The sequence below is a fragment of the Hirundo rustica genome, chromosome 15, assembly GCF_015227805.2.
Source record: "Hirundo rustica isolate bHirRus1 chromosome 15, bHirRus1.pri.v3, whole genome shotgun sequence".
NCBI lineage: Eukaryota > Metazoa > Chordata > Aves > Passeriformes > Hirundinidae > Hirundo > Hirundo rustica.
In genome coordinates, this window is record NC_053464.1 from 7,224,943 (window position 1) to 7,249,115 (window position 24,173).

The 24,173-nt window shown below is 39.7% G+C and overlaps 1 protein-coding gene across 1 annotated transcript in view; it reads left to right on the forward strand.

Moving 5' to 3' along the window:
* Nucleotides 1-24,173, forward strand: part of CPPED1 (calcineurin like phosphoesterase domain containing 1) — a 39,575-nt gene that overhangs the window by 5,563 nt on the left and 9,839 nt on the right. The window contains exons 2-3 of the mRNA XM_040079479.2: nucleotides 4,500-4,718; nucleotides 19,609-20,031. Of these exons, the coding sequence (XP_039935413.1) occupies nucleotides 4,500-4,718; nucleotides 19,609-20,031 (642 nt within the window). The remainder of the gene's footprint in view (nucleotides 1-4,499; nucleotides 4,719-19,608; nucleotides 20,032-24,173) is intronic.

Genomic DNA, 24,173 nt, shown 5'->3' on the forward strand with positions numbered 1-24,173 from the left:
CATGCATGGGAGCAGAAAAAGAGTAGGAAGCTATTGAAATTGAGGCATAACAACATGTTCAGAAGTTGGACTTCTGTGGCCATCAGCTGTGTTTTTAAGGAAGTCTGGAACCAAAACTGATTTGAAACAGGAGTTTTCTATTTCTTGGTTTGTAAGAAACGCTCCACAGACGGTTTGTCCTTCAGAAATGGAAACCATATGTACATCAGTTATTGGAGAAGTCTGTCAACCTTTTCTGCATTTGTGTTTTCTTATTGTTATGGCAAATTCTGAAAATTGCCAACAGCTTCAATGTCTATAGGGATGAAGAGCCAGTTTCCAGGCATTCTCAACTTCATTCAATTTTTTGATGGAAGGGAGAAGACAGAAAAAATTATTAATTGAATCCGAGTCTTCTACTGCTTTACCTAGCATGCACTTCATCTAATACAACTACATAGCTCATCTAAAGGCTTGAAAATCAAACTCCTAGTGAGAAGGATGCCTTTATTGTTACTCCCACAGAAGTAATTTGCTACGTTTGAAGGGATGATAGCCATTGTATGTGTTATTTAACTGAAACCTTCCAAAGGAGCAGCTGGGACCTGGATCATGACGAGAGGATTGCTGCAAAAGCAGCTGTTGGCCCTCTCACCACTTGTGCCCAGTGGTGTTTGTTAGCTCCCCTCTGCCAGACTTGGGCAGACCCCCAGCATGGGAGCAGAATGATCTTGAGCGCTGTTCTGGAGATCCAGTGCAAAGACCAGAGGAAGGGGCTCGTGAGGCCTGACTTACAGGGCAGACAAGGTTCATTTGCTTGCCCACAGTATCTGTTCTGTGGGTGCCACAAGCAGCTGGTGAGGGAGAAAAGAAGGGGACAGAATAATGATCTGAACAAGGTCCATTGATAAACCATTTTATTGTAAGGCAGAAGACTTCTGGATCCATCTGTGGTAGTGGAAGATGCTGTTCCCAGCTGTATCTTGTTGCCACTCTCTTACCACGTTGGTTTGTTAGAAGAGCACTTGTACAGATCTGGTCCTGAGGTTTGCAGTAGGATTAGTGAAATTGCACTAGTAGCAACACTTGAAACTTTAGCTGGACTGGTGTCATGGCTTGCACAGATGAGGAAAAACTTGCAAAAGCAACTCTGAAGACAGACCAGTGAGGGCACTTAAAGAATTACCTCCTGGATGAGCTGAGTTCAGAACAGGCTTCAGATCGGTGCTCGGTCCAAGTTTGCACCAGTGGTGTTGTACTTATACAACTCTCATCATGATATTCTGTTTTTATATTTATAGTACTTTGCAGTAACTAAAGCACATTCCTGATATAAAAGGAAAAAGTTAAGTTGTATGTTTAAACAGTGTCCTTACATTATTTTGTTCCCATATACTTTTGTTTCATGGGAAACAAAATCAGTGAGTACCAGCTGAGAAGTTAGTAAGCTAATGGAATTTGATTTAAATAATAGTAAGTACTAGGGTTGTTTTTAGTGTTTCTGGTTGGAGTGATCAAATAACAAGACAAAGGTAGAAAATATTTATTCAACCTTACTGTTATTTTTGTAACTATTTGATGAGTTATTGAATACCACAGAAGTAGCTATTGACTGAATTATTTGACTAAAACTAGTTAATTAAACTAACATTTTAAGTAAATGTTATTTATGTAGTCCTAATTCGTGGCTCTCTTCTGATATCCTTGCTTCACTTTCTTCATTTTATCTTTTTCTTTCCTACAGGAGAATATAGCATATACCTTTGCATCATTTTCAGTTCCTTTCTTTTTTCACCTCCTATCTCCTTCCTTTTCTCCCCACTCTTCACCACCTCCACCCCTGCATCTTCTGTTTCTCCTTTCTTCTGCCATTTCTTGATTCTGTCTGTGTACTGAACTTCTCTTTTGAAATTCATCTTATCAGTCTCTCTCTTTGCCTCACATGACCATCACTCACCCACTCAAAGCAGAGCATCTGTGCACAGTCTTAGAAACATTCAGGTACTTAAAACCTAGAGAGTTACTGTGTTGGCATGAATATAAGTCAGGAAAATAAAATATCCCTGAAACATATATTAGAATAACCCCTAGTCTGGCTTTCCCACCTGCTCCCTGGCCGTGCACTGTCTGCTTGCCAGACCTGTCTGTGTTCAAGTGTTCTATCTGAGGCTCTCTGGGACCTGGGACCTGGGCCAGCCCTGCTGCCTGTGCCACCCAGCCAGGACTGCTCCAGCTGTCCCAGCTGCCCGTGGCCACCACACACCATTGCTGGGGCTCTGAAAGGATAACACAGTCTGTCCGTACTTGAAACACAGTCTTTAAAAACAAATGCTAGCTCTTTTTTTAAGTAGTCTGTAAAAATAAATAAATGTAACTACATTTTACTTAGGCTACTATGGTAAAAATACTGGCTTCAGATTAAACAATACAAAACAAGTAGATTTTTCTCAGCATTGATTTGTCAGTACTGTCTGTCAAGTTGCTGGAAAAGGGACAGGTATTAGTAGTCCTGCCATATTGTTCAAAGGTTTGATCTTTTTTCCCCATTTAATGAATAAATTGTGCCACTCCTCCAAACCAAGTTCCTGTTTCAGACATTCCCTTTTTTCATTTTCATTTTGTAAGGGTCGTAAAGGGTTTCAGATGCAAGCTTCCTTAACTGATTTTTTTCCTATAGCTTTCCACATATAAAAACTGTAAGTTGATTTCTCTGCACAAACAGTGCCTTTACTGCATCATGTAAACTGCTTTTATGACAATTGTATTTTTTCATGCAAGTCATAAAATAAAAAATTAAATTACTTTATGGCATTCAACTGATTCCATAAGACTTCTGTTGCAAACTCATGGATAGATGGTTCATTGCGCTTTTCTGAACAGCTGTGGAACTTGAAGAGTAAAGTTTATTTCAGAATTAAAAGCCAATGAGTGGCTAGAAGTTTCTCTCTATAAAAAACGTGATTATTATTTAGAGTAAGTCAGTGCTGGTATATAAATAATTTTGTTTAGAAATGAAATGTTAGTTTAACTGGAGTGCAGAAGCTTTCATTTGGCAAAAGGATCTGATGCCATAGCAACAGATGACAATTACAAGCAGCTTCCGGGAGTTGCCTACATTCCTCATCCCTCACTCCAGCCTATCCATATCCATGGTGCAAGAGATGAATTCTGAGCTCTGTTTTCTAACCTTCCTTGAAAGAAACACACTCCCCTTCTTGAAAAGTGTGAAGCTTCAGTTCTAGAGCCTGTGGAAGGAAATCAAAAGTACATCCATGTGTTGGACATGCTACTTCTCTGCTGTTACTAGAAGACCAGTTTTGCCTCAAAATGAATTTCAGATCAGACTGACATCATATGAGAGTATATTTATGGATTATATTTCAATTTTAAGTAATTTGTAGCTTTTCTTTTTAGGGTCAAAAGATGGATGGGTATAGATGGATGTAGTCAGTGAGTTTTTAACAGTTTAAATGCTGTTTAAAAACCTCCAATAACAGTAAATGTATTAAGCCAAATAGAGCTGTCAAAACTAAAATATTCAGGTTGCAAATGAATGCATATAGACAGTTGGAGAAACCACAGTGTACTTGTGTTTGTACGTTAATTCCAGCTTGAGACATGAGTGTAGGAAACAGGCTACCCGTTTTTGTTTTAAATTTGTGGCCAATAAATAGTTGTTTTATTGTAGTTGCTTTATTTGCCCAGTGTTGAGATTTTTTCCTCCACTAGAGCTTGTAGTCATATACATCACCCTTTATTTGTTGTACTTGGTATTACAATACTGGAGGAAGAAGTATACAAAAAATGGTACCAGTACAGATTCTGTCCTACCCTCTGCCTACACTGACTCTATCAATGGAAACTTGTTTCTGAGTTCTCACCTTTGTGCCCTAGGTCTTGGGAGCAATTGTGGCAGCAGTAAATTTGTATTTTCATTGTTGCTGATGATTCTGATGTTGCAGGGTTTATTGTTTGCTCACCTTGGTCCTGTTGAAAGGCTTCAGTTCTGACTCCAAAGAATGTGTTACATCCAAGTTTTCTCTAAAACTATGAGAACAAAAAGCATCTAACTCCTTAATAATTTAAGAAAAAGTCTACTGGAACCATTAAATGTGAAACTTGTGTATGTTTTAACTTGTTAATTAAAGAAGCAATAATTGGAATCTTAAAAGAGTCAACTGAAATCTAACATTGCACACTTGTGCTGTGTTGTAGTCTTGTAATTTTCAGCACTGTTTGCTGAATTCTTCACATACTTCTCCTCTAATCAGTTTGTAATTACTGTGTGGTATAATTAGATTAATATACTTTCATTTATTACAACTACACATTAGAGGAAAATTTTGTACTTCTGCCTTTGTATTTGTCCTGTATGAATGAGTACAGGATTCTGTGCTTGTGTTAGAGCAGTGTCAAACTACTGAGGTGAAGAACAATGAATTTAATGATACATGAAAGCTTTCATTTTGTTTTAAGTGTCTCTGCTGGTTTTTTTTTTTTCCCCTCTTTTTCCTTCTTAGATGCTGAATACCAATGGAAGGGGCCCTTCTACTTCATCCAAGGAGCAGATCCTCAGTTTGGACTGATAAAATCTTGGACACATGGAGACACTGAGAATGGAGATGATGAATGGGGAGAAGAAATAAAATTAACAGAGCAAGCAGTGCAGGCTGTTAACAAACTTAACCCTAAACCCAAGTTCTTTGTGCTGTGTGGAGACCTTGTGCAAGGAATGCCAGGTAAGGCAATTAAAAGTGCAGGATGGAGGTAGTTACTCCATTTTTTAAATATATTTCAGATTGACAATAAGACGTTAGTCTTTCCTAGGTATCATTAGTATTAGTTCCTGGTTTGGTGTTTTGGGGGAAAAAACCCCTGTGATTTGTAGATTATTCTTGAGATATTATTCTGATTTCTTCATCTGACTTCCTGCAGCTTTCTTCTTAAGGTTGTACTTTCATTAATTAATTGCTTTCTTTTCAGTAAAAGAAATTTTCTTTGAAATAAAAGTCTTTCTTCTAAACAAAGTGCTTTGAGATGACAAAGAGAGGCTCTAGCCACTGGGGAAAACTAATGCCAAGAAAATAGCAAAAAACTAGATACGGCTTTTTGAGTACCTAAAGTGAGTAAGGCTCAGAGAATTCTCTAGATTTCTAGTGCTTAATAAATTCAAATATTTAAGTTATTAAAATGCTGAAGGTCAGTGATTTCAAGCTCTAGCAACTCTGTCCTGTGGCTGTGGGACCCTGAACTCAGTGTGTCTCTTTGTACACTGAGAGGAAGAGCAACAAACCACCCAGAAAGGTGAGTTACAAGAAAGATAAGTACTTTTCTTGGAAGTGAAATTAGAAGTGGTGTTACCTGCTGAGAAGTGGTCTGGAAAGCAGATCTAAGCACAGCATCTCACATTTGTTAGCCCTGATAAGCAGCAGAGCTGCAGGCAGCCCAGGCTCTGTCAGAGCCTCCCCACAATCCACGCAGGGAGCCTACAGACGCTGTGTGCCGTGTGCTCCACTCTGCTTCACGCTCCACCTGCCCCTGGGAGCTGCGTCCCAGCCCTGCTCGCACAGCAGGCACGTCGGGGACCTTTCACTGATCCCCTCAGTGTCCCACAGTGGTAGTTTTAAGACTTTAGCTGTCAAATTGATTGACAGTATTTAGAGGCTTTCTTTTGATCAGAACACAGTGTTGCTGAAAGAGTGGGGAAGTGTAAAAACCGACATATTTGAGCTTGATTGAATCTACTGTGTAACACCTCAGTAGCTTGATCATAAAGTATGCCATGATGCGGTTTTATTGGCTTACGTGCTTCCATTAATTTTGGAATCATCTTCTTATAGCAGAGTTTTAATAAATGTTTTGATTAGGACTTCTAATTTGTGTAGGTGTTCCACATATTTTGGTTTCAGTATCCCTTGTAAGAGGAAGAAATAATGAGTGTTACACATCCTGTTGAAAAGGATCTTTCTCTCAAAAAATTTAAATAATCCAGGAGGCTAAGTTAATTTCATTTTACCTGGATACTTCTCAAATACTCATAAAACAGTGCAAAGTTCTGAGTACTTTTGTCTCTTGTGACTTGAAAGAACATCATTCTAAGGCTTCTCTGTTGGTTGAATTTAAGTGTGAGCTAGAGAGCCAGAAATCTTCTGACTTCCACTGGCCACTGAATGGCTGAATACTGTAAATCTTGTGTGTGGTATTTCTTGTATTTGATTGTTTTTGGGGTTTTTTTTTCCTAGCAGTGGCTCTCTGTAGTCATTATTGTCCAACTTGGTAATGTTTTAAATACAAACCTGTCAGGGCTTTGCAAAACATTAGCATTATTCATTCTGCTAGCAAACATGTGAAAGAAACTGAGTGGATTGTACTGGTGAGATCACGTACATTGTGTGATGGCTGTGCTGTGCCTTGTATAAATATTTGAAGCTGCCTTGTGCAATTTCCAAGAAATTGCAAGAAGGAGCAGTTCATTACTCAGTAAACTTAAGGGTCTTTTCCAGGCTAAATGATTCAATGATTCTATGATTACCTCACTTGAGCCACCATATTTTAACTTCTCTAATAGTTTCTTGGTGATTGAAATTATGTTAATAGTTTTCAAGCCTGTGTTATCCTGTAGTTATATAAAGTGGTTAAGAAAATGCACTATTAAAAGGAACTGTAGGATATTCAGCTGGAACAGTTACTTACTTCATTATTGCCTTTGTGTTTATACAAGTGGCTTGCTCTGCTGTGTGTTGATAAACATAAAAGTACAATTTAACCATTAAGTTGTACATAAAAGTATACAGTTTTGCAGCCCTTTGTCTTTCTGTCTAAACTGATGACAGAGGTAACAGTGACTTGCTCTGTGGTGCAGATACCTGTGGATTAGCAGTCTCGGACTGGTTGACTAAAAGGACAGGGAGATTACACAGCTTTTTAATCAATGTCTGTCAGTAAAAAAGTGAGTGTGCAACACAGATCTTCCTCTCTTCTCTTAAAACATTTTATCATGGAGTACTAAGGGTAAAGTTTTTGATGCACTGTTTCAAGGCATGAACTGTAGCCATTTAGGTGAACCAGTGTTCAAGCCTTTTGCAGCAGAGCTCCAAGAAATCTCCAAGAATTCCAACAGCTAGAAGTGGTGAACAGAATCCTGATCAGCTGGGAAGCAATCAGGCACAGCACTTGGAATCCATTACAAATGTCATTAGAGCAACGAAGTAATCATATCTTGGTATTTAGCTGCTGATTAAAAGTAGTTTGTACTCTGAATATTATTTCCAGAAGTTTTTCTTGATTACATAATCAAGAATAGGATATCTATTCTTGGTAACACTAATATTGTGGTACAATCACATCAAGAATTTTAAGCAATACCTTATAGTGCAACTATGTCACTGAATATAATTTCTATGAACTCGATGATTACACTTGGATACACCATGACAGTGAGGGACTTCCTTCTGAAGGCATTTGTATGCATTAAATATCATATAATGTAATATGACAAAAATGATAATCTGTAAATATTGTTGGTCAGATTATGTGTTTATTGGACTGCATTTTTCTAAAACTCTGTAAATTTATTTCTAAAAATGCTACTGTTCTCATATAAAGTTGGAACCTTTTGTTTGGCTTTATGAAAACTTCCCATGTTGTTCCATTACCAATGCACTGCGAGCCCAATGGTCCAGTTCCAGTCCACTAGCCAGTTCCTCACCCATCTTGTTCTCCACTCATCCAGACTGCAACATCCCAGCTCCACAGCCCTCACACTGACATCAGCCAGCACTCTCAGAATTCTTGGATTCATCTCATCAGTCCCATGGGATGGCCTGGGTTGCAGCTTTCCAGGAGATGCTGGTTCCATGCCTTGTGTTTCCTGTGCTCCTTGAGCTCTGGAAGAACATTTCAGTGCAGGGAGGCAAAGAAGGCTGTGAGTACCTGTCACTTGTCATTGCCTCACACAGCAGTGGGCTGTAGTTTCTTTAGTGTTTCATTGCTAAAGTAGCAGTAGAAGCTTTTGCTGCCCTCAGCTAGTTGCAGCCCTCAGAGTGCTTTTCCTGACACCAGCCCTGCGTACCCCAGGTATTTTTTCAGTATTTTTCCTTTCAAGTATGTCTTTGGTTCCTACTCCCTTCTGTGTCCTTTTTTCTTTGGTTCTCAGGCATGAGTTCCTCATTTGGCCAGATCATTCTCCTTATAGCCTACATTTTTCCCTCTCCCCCTGCCTTTCTTGAGTATCCAGAAGGACCATTCTTGTGTTCTTAGGAGCTTGTCTTTGGAGAATTGTCAACCCTCTCAAACTCTTGCTTTCAGAACAGCCTCACACAGGATCCTGTAGCTGATCCCTGAGTAAGCCAGTCTGCTGTCCTGAAGCCCCAAATGTGCTTTCTGCCTTTCCTGCTCCCCTTGGGATCTTGAACTCCACCTTGGAGGCTGCTACAGCCAAGGCTGCCAGGATTAATACATCCCCAGCACTCCTGTGGTAGTTGGACCAGGAGAGTGGGCCTGGCTTGGCCTGTCTGTGTCAAGGGATTGTCCCAGACTGCCTCCTGGATCCACATCTCCTGGATTGCTGTCAGCAGGTGTCAGGGAGGTTAGTATCCCGTGAGAGCCAGGGTTATCTGGAGACTTTTTCAAGATGTTCATAGGAGACTTCATCCATTCTTTTGTCGTTTTTGGGTGGTCTGTAGCAAAATCCCACCTTTAGTGGCTGAGCTCTTCCTGATCCTGACTCAAGTTCAATGAGGCTGGTGTCTGTTCCATAGAATAGTGCCCTCCAAACATGGGGCAAACTCCCCCGCTTTCTTTCTTGCCTGTCCTTCCTGTTCCAGTTTAACACGAGCATTGTGCTTCCTTCTCCATCCCATCCCTCAAGTGTAGATTGGTGTCCAGGAAACAGCATCAGCATTTCAACACCTTTTGTTACAGCAGCAGAGAATTCAGCTGCTGGCAGCCAAGGTCACCCTGCTGAAGCCAGAGAAACACTGACTGTGAAGCTGAGAATCCAGCAACTATTTTTAAGTGGATGAATTCCTTCAGAGGACATTGTTTAACTGCATTTTTTTAATTATGCTACTGCTATCAGTAACTTGATAGTTCTAGCCAGGAGAGTTATTTATATGATGTATTTAGTCCAGGTGTTTAATTTTTTTTTCATTAATTGTTCTGGCTACACAGGTAAAAGAACAAGACAGCAAGTCTCCTGCAAACTTACTTAGCCTGACTGTAATAAAATGAAACTGTTTAGAGACTAAATGAAACGAGACTTGTCTAATAATGTGTGTAATCACAAAAAAAAAAATTATAGAACTTGATTAAGCTTGATCTGTTAGCAGTGTGATAATGGATCAGTGAGCAAGTAATGTTTATGCTTGCAGTTTTAAATTCATTTGTGTGTATATGTTAATTACAAGAAATCAAAATCACTGGAATTGACTATTATGGCACTTCAAATACACTGTGAACACTTGTACTAATTCTTTTAGTTAATGTGAAGGTAGAATAATCTCTAATGTACACATTCCCTACCCAGGTCAAGCAGTGCTCTATAATCTCACATCAGCAGTTTCTGTCGGTTAAGCCCAAGTAGTGACATTTTTGGGAGTTTTTTTTCCTACCCTTGTTTTATATTATTAAATTGTTTAATTAAGGGTTTTCAAATCATTATTTGTGACACGTTTCACCATTCATGCTTTTATAAATGTATATTTTCTATGTGGAACAAGCTAAAACATCTGATTGTTTCAATCAGATTTACAGAGCTGCAGTCATATTTAATAATGTTTTCTTACAGCTCCTTGGTGTGCTTGCTCTCTGTGTCTCTTACTCTTTATTGGGCCATGCTTGGATTGTAAGATCTTCCAGGACTGTGTCTGTTACATATTTTCATGGTTTTACTGTGCCATGTAATGTGCGTTTCCGGCTGTGAGCTCAGGCATGTGAGTAGTTTAAACAGGAGGGGACAGAAAAGGCCCTGACAGTAGACAAGCTGGAAACAGAGGTGCCCAAACTATACACAGCTCATTGCTGATGTGTTTGTGGTCATTGAGGCACTGCAGCCTTGAGAGCTGCCAGAACATTACTTTGTGTCATGGGGGAAAAACAGCCAGGCAGCCAGGCAGGGTCCCAGAGCTCCATCAGCTTGTGTTGGTGAAAGGTATAGATGCACCTTCGACGTCTGGCATCCCTGTGTAAAAAGCAGTCATGAATTTGGGAAAGAGCTGTCACTGCCAGAATCACTGTGGGACTGCAGGGGATGCTCTCCCTGCCCCAGTGTCCTTCCTCTCTCTCTCTCTCTCCCTGCTTTCTCCCCTCCAAGCATCGAGGGCCCCCTGCCTACAGCTGGGATCTGTGGCTGTTCTGCTGCTGCTTCCAGGGGCTCCAGCTCTTCTGGGACATTCTCTGTGCCAGCCAGCTCCCCCTGCCTGCCTGCTGTGCTCTGTGCATACGTGTGTGTATCTGGGTGTGTGCATCACGCTCTGTGCAGTGTGTGTGTATCTGGGTGTGTGCATCACACTGCATACGTGTGTGTATCTGGGTGTGTGCATCACGCTCTGTGCAGTGTGTGTGTATCTGGGTGTGTGCATCACACCGCATATGTGTGTGTATCTGGGTGTGTGCATCACGGTCTGTGCAGTGTGTGTGTATCTGGGTGTGTGCATCACACTGTGCATATGTGTGTGTATCTGGGTGTGTGCATCACGGTCTGTGCAGTGTGTGTGTATCTGGGTGTGTGCATCACACTGTGCATATGTGTGTGTATCTGGGTGTGTGCATCACGGTCTGTGCAGTGTGTGTGTATCTGGGTGTGTGCATCACACTGTGCAATGTGTGTGTATCTGGGTGTGTGCATCACACTGCATACGTGTGTGTATCTGGGTGTGTGCATCACACTGCATACGTGTGTGTATCTGGGTGTGTGCATCACACTGCATGTGTGTGTGTATCTGGGTGTGTGCATCACACTGCATACGTGTGTATCTGGGTGTGTGCATCACACTGTGCATACGTGTGTGTATCTGGGTGTGTGCATCACACTGTGCATACGTGTGTGTATCTGGGTGCGTGCATCACACTGCATACGTGTGTGTATCTGGGTGTGTGCATCACCGGTTTGCGTTCTCCCTCAGGAATTCACACATTCTGCTAACACTCTTCACTCCTCCAGAAAGCCTCAATAAGGCACACCAGCTCAGTTCAGCTAATTACAATTTGGGGCGACAGTATGTTCTTTATGTGAAAAGTGAAACTGCTGGCTGCATGTCTCCTCAAAATGACATGCCCTATCTTGTCTCCCATGCAGTGTTTCTTCATATAATAGAGCAGGCAGTGATGTGCAACAAGATTTTAAAAACAGGTGCCAAATGTTGGGATTCTGAGTTCATATTTAGACAGCAATTAAGTGACAGTTTTTCAAATCAGTACTTCTCCATTTGACTTCTGCTTGACAATTTGATGATCAGAATATGAGATGAGATGGGGATACTCGCTTTTATACAATTAGTCCCTCTTATGAGCTGTGACATGTCCACAGTGGAGAGTGAAGTTATTTACATTCAGAACAGACAAGCTGCAGGGCTGAGGAACATCGGAGCTGATAGTTCTGGTGGCCAGACAGCAGTATGGCTTCATTTCTGTTTATAATCACTGTAGCTTTTGAAGGCATTCTCTCTCCTGGGAGGATCACAACTGGATTAGCTTGAGCTTCTTTCCCATTCCCAAACTGGATGTGCAACTGCCATGGCCCAGAATATTTGTCTCTAGTTTCTGTTAAATATAAAATGCCTTAACCTGACTCACTCCAAAAGTGCAGTTTTGTAGACAGTAAATCTTGAGACACAGGCTGCAGTATATAATTGCAAACACCTTATAGAGTGTTTATATCTCTAAAAATAACCTCTTTAATTTGCTTAATTTTCTAAAATGGGGAAAGCACACACCATAGCAAGTGTTCCTAGTCAAAGCATTATTGTGAATCTTGGGTTGGTCAGGGAAGGTCAGTGAACACTTGGTTTGTGTTAGAGCTGAAGCTGATACGTCCCAGAAAGTCGCAACTGTCTTTTGGTTTGGGATCCACTAAAAAGAAGCGTTGAGGAGATGTCCGTTTTATCACAGTTGGATAAAGTGCGCAGTCATTTGCCCATGTGTGTTCTTCCTTGTCAGGAGATGTTGCGCAGCTGTTCGCTGTGCAGAGCTGTGCATTTGCAGCTGCTTTGCAGCCAGCTGAGCTGTCCTTGGCGAGGCGGGTGCTGCGCTCGTGCTTTATTGCGTCACGCGGGTCTGGCATGGTCGCGCTGCAGGGACTGAGGTGTTGAGAGCTGGAGATCTGCTTCTGGTGGGTTTTGCACACAGGATGAGATAGGAATGTAATGCTGAAATCTGCATGCAAATGCACAAGCTGCCATTTATACATTTGTGAACTGAATAAATTACAGAGAAATGTCAGGTCCAATTCAAGTTCTTAATGCTATATACAGTGATCTGGTAAGACGTTCCACAAAGGAAAAAAAAAATCAGTGAACTGCTTTTAATACTGCTTTTAAACTACCATTAAATAACCAATTTTGCTAAAACAAAGGATAATTTTTTAAGAAAAAAAAATTGGCCAGGTAAAATTAGGTTGCACTGCTAGTCCTTAAGTAAGGCATGTATATAAGAAGATATTTTGTTAAGTTTTAATTTTAACTAAAAATAAGATAATTCTCAAAAAAATCCCTTTCTCATCTAGAAGGCAAGAGCATGAATGCTGATGTTTGATTTCTCCATGTAACAGGCATATGAGCAGGTTAAAAAATAGTGTCTTAAAATAGGTTTCCACATTTAAAAATGACTGTTATCATTTCACCTTTACTTATTTGCTTTTTTTGCCGTTTGAACTGGCTGCTTGGTTGACTGACGAAAGCAAGTTTGTGTATTTTTTTAACTCCCAGCAGCATGGCACAGCTGGGGAGGAGGCAGCTGTATTCGTGTCACTTGCAGTTTCAGCAAAATTGTCAGCTAAATCCCAATTCCTGAATCTTTGTCAGTATGGAATTGTAATAGAGCATGAAGTAGAAAAGACACAGATTGACTTTTTTAGGTGTGAGGCAGAAGCAGAGGCTTTAAAATGTTTATACTGAATCAGGGTATAGGTAAGGATTGTATTTGTTTGCAAGGTAACATTTCTATTAATATGTCACTGCCTGATCAACAGGGCAGTGTTAGGTTGTGACCACAAGGTAGCTCAATCTAAATAAACTCACTGCATCTATTTCTTCTGCTGTTGTAACCTGTAACTCTGACATGCTTGGTAAGAAGGAATCCAAACCAAAAGGATTCTTGGCTATTTTCTTCTCCAAACTCTTATGCCAGTGTTAATTAATAATAGCTAAGAATTGTGGTAAGCAGCACATTATTTGTTAAATATATAATAACTGTTTAAAGAAGTACCACTGCAGTTGCATAAATAAACATTTTGTGGTAATTATCTTATTCTAGTAAAACCTAATGGAGCGTTCAAAGCCTCCAACAGCTTTCTGTGAAATTAAATTTGCTCTAATAGGCCCAGAGTAGGGCAGCATCAGAGATCACACACATCCACCAGGCTCAAATTGCAGACACTGCTGGGCCGTCAGAAGCAAATGTTTCATCTTCAGCGAGTATGTATTTATTTGTATTTTGTATGTTCTCTAGTCTAGAGTGCAGTTGAATTTAGAAATCCGATGAGCAGATCCATTTCTCTAAATACTAAAATCTTGGAGATGTAATTAGTTGTACAATTTTCTCAGATCTTATATTTTATGATACAAGAACTAGAGACAGTACTAAAAATGTAGTACAAGTACTAGATCTTTGTATGAAGTTTTTTTTTAATTAAGTTTGGTTTTGGTACTGTAGAATTCAGGTATTTTTTCCTGTTTGTGATGATTTATCAGAAGCACAGACCCAAAGGCCATGGTGGCCTGTGCTTGCTGTGACAGCTTGGCGTTGCTGGGAGATGAGTAAGGATAAGAGCAGAGTTGAGCTTAAGTGAAGGATAATACTTATTTTCACAGCAGAACATGGAGCAGTAAATGCCATGAATTAGGTTGTTAAGTGGGCACCTGTGTGGCTGGCACTCAGAAAAATGTCAGCATTTGCAGTCATTAAATATAATGTCATGCACTGAAACCAGGAGCAGTTGATCCCCTAATAGGCTTCCCTATTCAGTTGAGGATTTTGTCATTGCTTTAATGTAATAATTGTTCATTATTAGTTTAAACTAGAGTTAAAATTTCTTCTTGTTTTAATGCCAAAAGTTACATAATAAAATTAATTTGTGTTTTCATGTAAGGAATTTTTTGTGTGATCACTTTTTGAGTCTCAGAACTGATTATTACTTGTTTCGAATGTACTGAAAAAGTCGCTTACAGCTGTAGACAAATGAGTATTCCAGATTCTGCTTTTCACTGGAACTAATGATATGAGGTTCTTTTTAAGTTAGACTGAGTAGACAGTTTGTTCAGGAGTGAATATAGTCATATTTACATTATTTTTAACTGCATAATTTTTTGTTCATCATAAAATTGTCTTCAGGCTATTTGAAGATTAGAAATATATATGTCTAAAGAAGAGAGTGGAGACATTTTAGCTATTACAGCACAGACTAAAGCAAAAAACCTATTTCAGAACATGACCATAATGGGTTTATTAAAATGGATCAGCTTATTCTTGCATGTAATAATTTGGAATGACGCAGTGTGTTGCATTAGTTCATTACAGCAGACACCAGAGCGGAAACTTTTAAGTTTAAAGCAAGAAACAATGAAGAGCACCACCAAGACTGAACTGGGTGACCAGAGAGGTCTTTCCTTTCTTTCCAGTGCCCTGTCCATTATCACATTTTTGTAGCGTCCTAGGACAAAAAAGAACGTGGAGACCGTAGTGTTTCGTTCTGCTCATGGCCCATGAGAGAATCACCGTTTTTATTGGATGATCAGTTGTAAATAGATGACTAGAGGGAAGAGTCTGGCCCTGGCAGTCAGGAGGAGTCGTCTGCTCTGATGAGATGGGGAAGGGCAGCAAAGGCAGCACAGTGAGGAACAGGGTCAGAGCTGTGGGGTGGGGAAGCTCCATCTGCATCAGTGCTCTGAAGGGCTGCTGTGGGTTGGTGTTCTGAGGAGTGGCCAGATTAGAGCTCAGAGTTCTGTTCATGTTAGTACATAGCAATCAGATGCCATTGCAGAAGGAGCCTGGCAGGTGGAATGTGGTGTTGATGATACCATTGGTGGGACCTGTGATGTCTCCTAAGTGACAGGGGCACCAGTGGGGCTGTCCCTGGGGAGGGGGCAGCAGACAGGGGTGATGTAGGGATTTGCCTGTAGCCCTCTCAGGTCTCCAAGACAAGGGCAGAGATGAAAGGCAGTCCTGGTTTGACAGGAGGAGGCTGCGTTCCCACAGAGAGGGAGATTGCAGTTACGTTTCCTCTAGTGCAGCTAAAAAACCCCAACGTGTTTGAGTATAGCTTTGGACTCCTCCTCCCTAGAAATTTAGGGAATAGGGCTAGGGGAGGTCCTGTAAATGGAGAAGTAGGAGAGCTGCAGACAGTCGTGAAAACACACCAAACAGGACACATGTCTCAAGAACAGGAAGTGCTCAAAATAATTAGAGTCTTTGATTTAAGCAATTGTGATGCCCTGTAAGACCCAGGAAAATACATAAATCTATGTGTTGTTGTTTTTTAACAGTCATGTGATTGCTTTCAACAATAATTAGTTGTCTTTTGATGTGACAGTACTTCAGGTATCATCATAAATTACGGAAGGAATGGGCCCAATGTTTTTCTAAATCTTGTTTTCATCGGTGGTGTTTTGACATTTTCTATTTTGCTTTTATCAAATGTAGGTACAATTTCTATTTGATATTTTGTATAGTATTTTTGTCTGCAATAGTTGTTCTATACTTGTTCTTTGATAGTCTCTTGGGTTAAATGTTAAACAGATTGCAGCTATCATATCAGGGCCTTTCATGAGTTTTGCTGGCATAAAACTTAATTTTTCTTTTTTTCTTCTTCAAACTGAAAATTTGTGCTTTTCATTAAAAAACAATGTGGTTGCAGCTCCTCTAACTTTGGGACACTTAAGGTACACTAAAATACTAGACCAAGTAATGAGAAATACAGGAAATTATTGTGCCACATTTTTGCATATTGTTAAATTATTTGAAGATGTCTGTGCTGAAGGCTTCTCCTGCCTTGGGGGGAGTACTTAGACTTCTCCTAACACCAAGCCAGGAATGCCTGGGGGTACCACCTCATAATGCCATCATAACCCGCCCTTCCCCCCTCCTGATTCATATCAGTAGAAAAAACGGTGCTGTTGTTAATTAATTGATAATTTTTCAATTGGAATACTTCTGGAGGAAAAGTTACAGAGTTGGTGGAGGTTACTGTATGGGAAGCCTTGTGTTTTACAAAAATTGCCATCAGCATTGCAGATACAGCTTGGGGGGAAACAATGCTTTAAGTTGCTTTTAATGGCTGGTGCCTTACAAAAATTAAACCATACATGTTCTTAGAGAGGTGCACCCTTCTGTGGAATACCAAAGAAACTGTAACTATGGATTAATAACTAAAGGATTACCTCTTTGTCAGAATAATCTGTAATTCTGCTGACTGAAGACAGCTCCAGCAAAATTGCTGTAAAATACTGTCTTGAAATCTGCTCTTCCAGTGTGCAAAGAAGGCTGTTGTCTTGGTTCCTTTGAGCAGTGCAGGACAGAACACTGGAGCTGTTGAGGCAAACAGGGATACACAACAGAAAACAACAGGCACGGTGACATTGCACCTTCATGCTGCTGTTCACATCGCTCAGCTTTCAAAAATGATAGACTGGGAAGCTGGGGGAAATTGCACACAACTGCACCAGCAACAGTTCTCACTTTCATATTTTTCATAAAAGCCACGCTGCCCTTTATGGGCTATTAATTTGTGAAGCCATTTATCTCAGGGCATGACTTTATTTACACAGCCTAACATAAAGACAGAAAATTGTGGCCCGGGATTTAAAAATGTCACTGCATATGATGCCGGGATAAACATCACAGAAATTTATTTCAGTTGCATCTACCACACTTCACAAATAAGTTTTTTCGTATTGCCTTTTGGCCCTATATTATTTCCCTCTTCACCTACAACAAAGTTCCCTCTAAGCCAAAGAAATACATGTCCATCAAACAGAAATGTTTTTCATAAAAATTGGAATAATTAGATATTATAGCCCTGTGCCCAAGAGAGATTAAAAGGATATTTTTTATGCTATGGCAGGGACCACTTTAGTTTTCCAGTGGCTTCCTTCTTTACCAGTGTCTTTGTCTTCTTCAGGTGTTACTGGGCTCAGCTGTAGTCAGGGGGAGGTGCCCGAGGAGGGCTCTTTGTGGCGCACCTTGTGTGCTGTGATTGTGCAGCTCAGGGCCGGTGGCACATCCAGCCCTTCCTCTCCAGCACGGCACCAAGGGGTCCTGAGACATTCCTTCACTTTTTCCCACTTTTATCTCTTCAGGATTCTCTTCTTTTGAAGGTGTTTTGACCTTCTGCCAAGAAGAGGTCAAACCAAGATGCAGTTGTTCCAAACCAATCTCTCTTTAGTAGGATTTCCTAGGCTCTTGGGCAGAGACCTTGTTTTCCATTTTGAGCAATCTGTTTTCTGCAATAAACACTGAATATGTTTCTCTGTTGCTATAGAAATAATATTTCATTAAATGAGGGAATCAGTGCCCTGCTGTCGACAAATCTAATCTAAGTGTTAGTCTCTAGAGCTTGAATTTCACCATTGGGAAGAGGTATACATAATTCTGCAAATTATTTCTGTAACTTTTGCATAAATGTCTTTATACTCAGCAACTGTTAGCTAAATTTCCCAAAGTGATAGCATGGAGTTTAACATGGTGTAATGTGTTTACATGGATCTGAACAGAGCCTTCTCCCCTCACATTTCCCTGCCCTTCTCCCCCAGACATTTTCATATTTAGAGCTTGAAATTTCCAACTCTTTCTGTAGGAAAATGGGGAACTGTCAGTAAAAGCAGCGCTCTCAGCCAGGTTCCTTACCCTGTGGACAGCAGTGTGCCAGGTTTATTTGAATTTCTGGTTTTATTTTTTACAATTCAACGTCTCCAAGTAATATTGATACCATTTTCCCTGTTTTTTCTGGGATTAACAAAACTAGCCTAAACTGACCATTAATATACCCCCAAAAATTACCTGCTCTTCACTACTTTCTAGACTCCCCTGGGTATCATATGCCCTGTATTTGTCAAGTTACTCAAAGATTTTCCTGCAATAACTTTCTACCCTCTGCAGCAGCTAGACCCAAGAGGGTTGTGGATTTTGACTTAATGCAAGTCATATCAATGTCATTACGTTTAACCATAATTTAGACCTAATATTTTTTTTTCTCAGTATTTTTCTAAAGCTGTAGAATTCTGGTAACAGCAATGAGGTGGTACCAAAGCCTGTAGGGTATGTAAAACAAAATATTTGTTAATAAGGGTCAGTGTTTGTCAACATATTCATCATAAGTATTTTAAAGAAATTGTAAAAACCCCTTTTATCGCATAGTTGCAATACAGGAACCCGTTTATGCATTTCTGTGTATAAGGCATGTGTGTAGTTAGGAAAGTAAAACCATTTAAAAGTACATGATGATTGGTTGGCATAGACCCGTGTGCAAGTGTATGTTAGAAACCTGAATTCAGAGTTCTTTTAAAAATCCTGTTACAGCTTTTGGTTAAAAAATGGAGTTATTATTTGTGAAATGGGCCCATGCTAGATGTGTGTTATGTTTTGAAGGACAAAACCAATTTATACATGTTCATTTAATTCATTAATAATAATCATATCAATGGCCTCTAGTTAAAGATTAGTCTTTAGAAAACATAGGAAAACCTCTGTCATTATTGGAAGAAGATAATTGCCCTTTTAAAACTTCCTTTCTAAATTTTTTCAGTGATTGTAAATCAATCTGTCAATAAGAGAAAGCTTTGTAGGCAGGGACAAATTCCTGTCCTCCAGAAGAGTACCTGTATGGATGTGCATATTAATATAAAGGCAGAGATGCAGAGAAAACTAGCAAAGTACACAACTACATTTTTTTAAAATTTAATGGCATGCTTATTATTGAAAGAGACTCATCATATAAATAAATCACTACAAGACACTGATTAAATTTTTGCTGTTAAAAAAACCTCAAACCCAACAACCCCTAATTTTGTTGCACAGCCATAAAATATAAGCCAGGAGCCGACCTGGTTTTTACCCTTGTGCCGTTAAACCATCCAAGGCTGCTGCATTTTCCCACCACATCATGGGTCTGTAGATGAAAAGAATCAGCTGAAGCTCCTGGTGCAAAGCAGTGGCCATGGCATCGCCTACTGCTGTGCTCTCTGCTGGGTCCTGTCCAGAGCCTGCCTTCAGGCCAGCTGCTGAAAATGGCTGAGGCCTTGGGAAGGGAGGGGCAGCGCTGGGGGGATGTGCAGGGATGAAGTGGAGATGCTTTCATGACGGCATCTAATAACACAATATTTATATTTTCTTACTATGCACAGTTCCATAAACAAAAACTAAGAATGAAGGTGAGAAAACATAAACACTCTAATATTTCGTATTTTTCTTTTCCTGTAGGAACCCGATGGAAAAAAGACCAAGAGCGAGATTTAAAGGATGTTCTGAAAAACACTGACCAGGACATACCACTGGTATTCGTCAGTGGGAATCATGATATTGGCAATACTCCAACAAGAGAAACCATCGATGATTATTGCAAGAACTGGGGGGATGACTTCTTCAGCTTTTGGGTTGGAGGTGTTTTCTTTCTCGTGTTGAATTCTCAGCTATACACTGATAGCTCCAAGTGCCCTGAGTTAAGGCAAGCCCAGGATGCCTGGCTCGACGAGCAGCTGGCTGTTGCTGCAAACCAGAAATGCAAGCATATAATTGTATTTCAGCACATCCCTCTGTTTCTGAGCGAACCTGATGAAGACGATGATTATTTCAACTTGAGTAAATCGGTTCGTCAGAAGTTAATGGAAAAGTTTCATAAAGCAGGTATTTTCTCAGACTTTCCTACTCCTGAATTTCTGTTTCAAATTGTTAATGGCTCTGCTGCCAGACAAAATACATTTAACTTAAATGGTACTGTTTTCAAGGAATTTTTGAACACAGTTTATAAGCCTCATTGTTTCCCATAGATCAGAATTATCAACTGAATCTACTCACCTGTAAAAAGTACCAAACAAAATATAAAACTTTGAGTGAAAAGTAAAAGGCTAAACATGAAAAGTTCCTTAACATAAATAGCAAGGGTTCCATTTTGCAAGTACTGACAGATACAAGACAACCTGAGTTTTTCCTGCCTACGGAGGGTAAGATCAGGTATTTCCATAGGAGAAGAATACAGAATTTATGTTTTACATAAAACATGGAAACAGAATTCACAATTACCTTGGAGGTTGCTTTCTCCCACACTGAGCCAATTTTAAACCAAGAGTGTATTGCACCCCAGATTTATTCAGTGTTAAAACAAGTCTTGCTCTGCTAAAATCAATGCTTTGCACATCCGTTTCTAATAGGGGCCATGTCTGGGATGAAGGGCAGGTGGAGCATGTGCTAAATGAGTAATTGTACCAAATCCCTCAGCTTTGCATGATGCCACTTGAGTGCCATGGAGACAGACACAGCACACAGCTACTCCTCCGTGCTGTTCCCATTGTTTTCTGGTAATTGCCTTCATGTTCCTGGAGTGTGCCAGTCCCTCAAAATTTCCTGCCATCCTGCCATTGCTGCATCAGAATGTCATTTTCTCTGTATCTATAAGAGAGCACGTTATTTGGATTACTGAACAATGCAAATTTTTTATGATCTTTGTTCCTAATTTACCATCTAATTGTTAAGCCTGGCCTCATCCAATTCAGCCTAATTTCCAAGCTCTCAATCTCCTACTGTTTCCAATCAGTGGGGCAAAAATTCACAGCTATCTGAGGCAGTGATATGTTTGTAGATTCAAGATTTACAAGTGGGGGTTTTTTCCCCATAAGGAGGCACGCTGAGAACACCTCATATCTTTTTTCATTTTTGTGTCAGTGTTAATACAGTGGGAAGTGTTGCTCTTGGAGAGCTGGGCAGCTGTGACTGCCTGTGTGCCACGGACTGCAGCACATCCTAGTTCCTGGGTGTATCCCAGGAAACTGGCATTAATGTGAGAACCAAAGCAGTTCTGTTCTAGGATTTTCTGTCATCCAGTTGCTTTACTAATATTTGACAACACTCAATACTAGGAATGTAATTCATCAAGTGGTAAAAGAAACACCATTATAACATTGTTGTTACCTTGTTATGTTTCTTTAGAAGGGTGTCCAGAGGCTTGTGAAGGCTTCAAATGATGGGGGAAAGGAACCGAATGGGAACTGAGCAATACAGCTCTAGGGAAGAAATTCCCAAACTCCTTTCTCTGCCACCTTTCTGTTCCCTCCAGCATTTCTCCTTGTGTCCCTCATCCCCATCTCTAAAATAAGTTGTTTGGTTCCTTAATGAGTGTGTTTAAACACTGATCTTTGGCATGCTCATTACTATACACTGAGTCAATAGGTAACATTTGCAAGCCAATAATCAAAGATTTTGCTAATGAAATGAATACAGAGAACAGGCAGCTCAGTAACTCAGACTGCTGAGAAAAATGAACTGAATCAAAAGTTGGTTCAGAGTTACCTTAGTAACGAGTGCGTTCTGTTTCCATTTTATTATTCCATTTAAGAGCAGCCTTTGTGAGACCACAGAGGTCTCAGCGGGTTGCAGAGAAGCTGTTGGCATGGTGGGGTGGAGGCACGGACATGCAAGGACACCACTTGCTTTCTCTGCTTTGCCAAAGAATAAGCAGTTTTAGCACATCATTAGACATGAACTTGGTTTTCCCCCTGTTCACTTCATACATTATTTCCCCCAGTTCACTTCGTACAGAACATTGCTAATGAAATCCCAACATACTTTTTTTTTTTTTTTTTTTTTTTTTTTTTAAATTTAAGAATTTGGTATAACTGTTTATTCTGGAAAAAAGAAAGTCAGTCTGCCTTTTTAGGAGACCACCAGGCTGCCATTATTCTGCCCCAACCTGTCACCAGTCCTTCCTTCTGCCTCTTGTTGTTTGAGTGCTTGTAACCATGTTTGTTGTGTCATTATGTCAGTAACATGCATGGCTTAGGGTGTTTGGCATTATTAGATGGGCATCATATTTCAGTTGTTTATAACCCAGGATCAAACTTGGAATTACCCCAGTTCTCATGTTTATACTTCTTCTAGAAGTGTCAAACATGGAGCCATAACTCAGCAGGTTAGCGAGGTACAGGAAAGGAAAGATTATCTAGTCATTCAGGTCTTCATGAGAACAAAATAATTCATATGGATTGTGTAGGAAGTAGTCAGATACTTAAAAGTATGGTCATATTGATCATACAGTCATATGGTCACAGGTGCTTTAAACTGAGGTATGCAACTTCAGCAAATTCTTCTTTTAATTCCAAAGCAAAGATTTTCTGTAGTTATTTTCTTCTAATCACTCCTGTGTTACATAATGGTTTTGGTGTAAGTATCTGCTCATTACATTTTAGAGATAAAAGACTAGCTGTAGAAGCTACATCTGGTATGAAATACTGAATTGCATTTCTCACATTAGAAGTGTCCTTAACAGTTGGGCTAATTAAAGATAAATTCATGTCCTTATGATAAATATTTATAATTGAAAATCTGGCACTTGTAAATATGTATTGCTACTGTGCAGAGTTAAACCATACTTGTAAGCTGCATGTGTAAGAAATCCTGCTAGACCATGTTTCTTTTAAATGCATTATAACAACTATTGTCCTTGAAAATGTGATTTTGGTCACAGTGAAAACCAACTCGATTGAGAAGAGAGTTTAGCATTTAAGTAGAGATACCTTTCTGAAGGTGTATTGGTATAACTTCTGCAAGTTAAGCAGAAGTTGTCAAAGGCTTAAAGGCTCTGTCTTTTCCACATGCAGACATTAAGTACAGAAAAAACCTGTGTGCAAGAGCTGTGAAAGAGCTGACCTGACGTTCTCATCTGTAAGATCTGCTGGAGTCACTCGGCTCTGCTGCATGAAATGCATATTCAGCTTTTAAGGATTTTATAGTGCTGATATAAATAGGTTTCCTCATCACATTGTAGGGAAAATAAAGAAGTAGTAATGGTCTAGCCAAAAATGTGGTCTGCAAGTCATGTGTCCTTGATAAACATAAGCGGCAAATTAAGTTTTCAAATTAGGCAGTTTATGTAATAGAAGACCTACTTTTTCTAACGTATCTCATTCCAGTAAAATTTTCTTAGGACATTAATTTTTTTTTTTCTATGACCTGAAAAGTAGGGGTATTTTTGGTGAGCTACAGACAGTCTTTTAAAGACATTTTTTCCTCAGAACCACCACTGACACACTGAGCAGTACATAAATTAGTTAATACAATATAGTAATAAATGTTTCTTAATGGCACAAATCAACTAAAGCATTTAAGCAAATGTCTGAACTTGTTTAGGAGCTCTGTTGAATAAAACCTAAATTAATAGATGGCTTTTCACCAACAGGGTTAAAAAAAGATCTTGTTTCAGAGTTAAATTAAGAGTTTAGGTGGTCTATGTAGCTGAGAGATGATGCATCTTAGAGAAAAGTAACTAGACCAGAGATAGAAATATACAGAAGGAAATTCCCTGCAGTCTTCAGCTTCTTTTAATTAAAAAGTTTTAAATTCATCCAAGTGTCTTCAAAGCAAATTTTCAGATGTGGTTAAAAGTACTTAATACGTACATAGGGGCAAAAATATCAACCGAACTTCATTAAATGGTGTATTTTTTCATTATATTTGTGACTGGAGGTGCTGTAACTTCTAACACCTTTACTCATTAAAAGAGTGTGATATATCTATAGTCTCCTCTTAGAAATGTTGTGACAGGAGAGCAGTGTTAAAGGAAGAAGAAGCTCTCAGAACATCCACAGCTGAGATATATTGAGCACAAAATTAAGGCATGGAGTGTTGAAAGCTGTTGTTTCTAAAATTTACCAGACAACATATGCTATGTTTCATTATTTTCTTTGTTGTGTAATCAGAGTTGACAGGGGAGTAATATTTTCATCTTCCTGCCATTGAGACCTTGATTTTGGCAAAGCCCATACATTGAGTGAGTA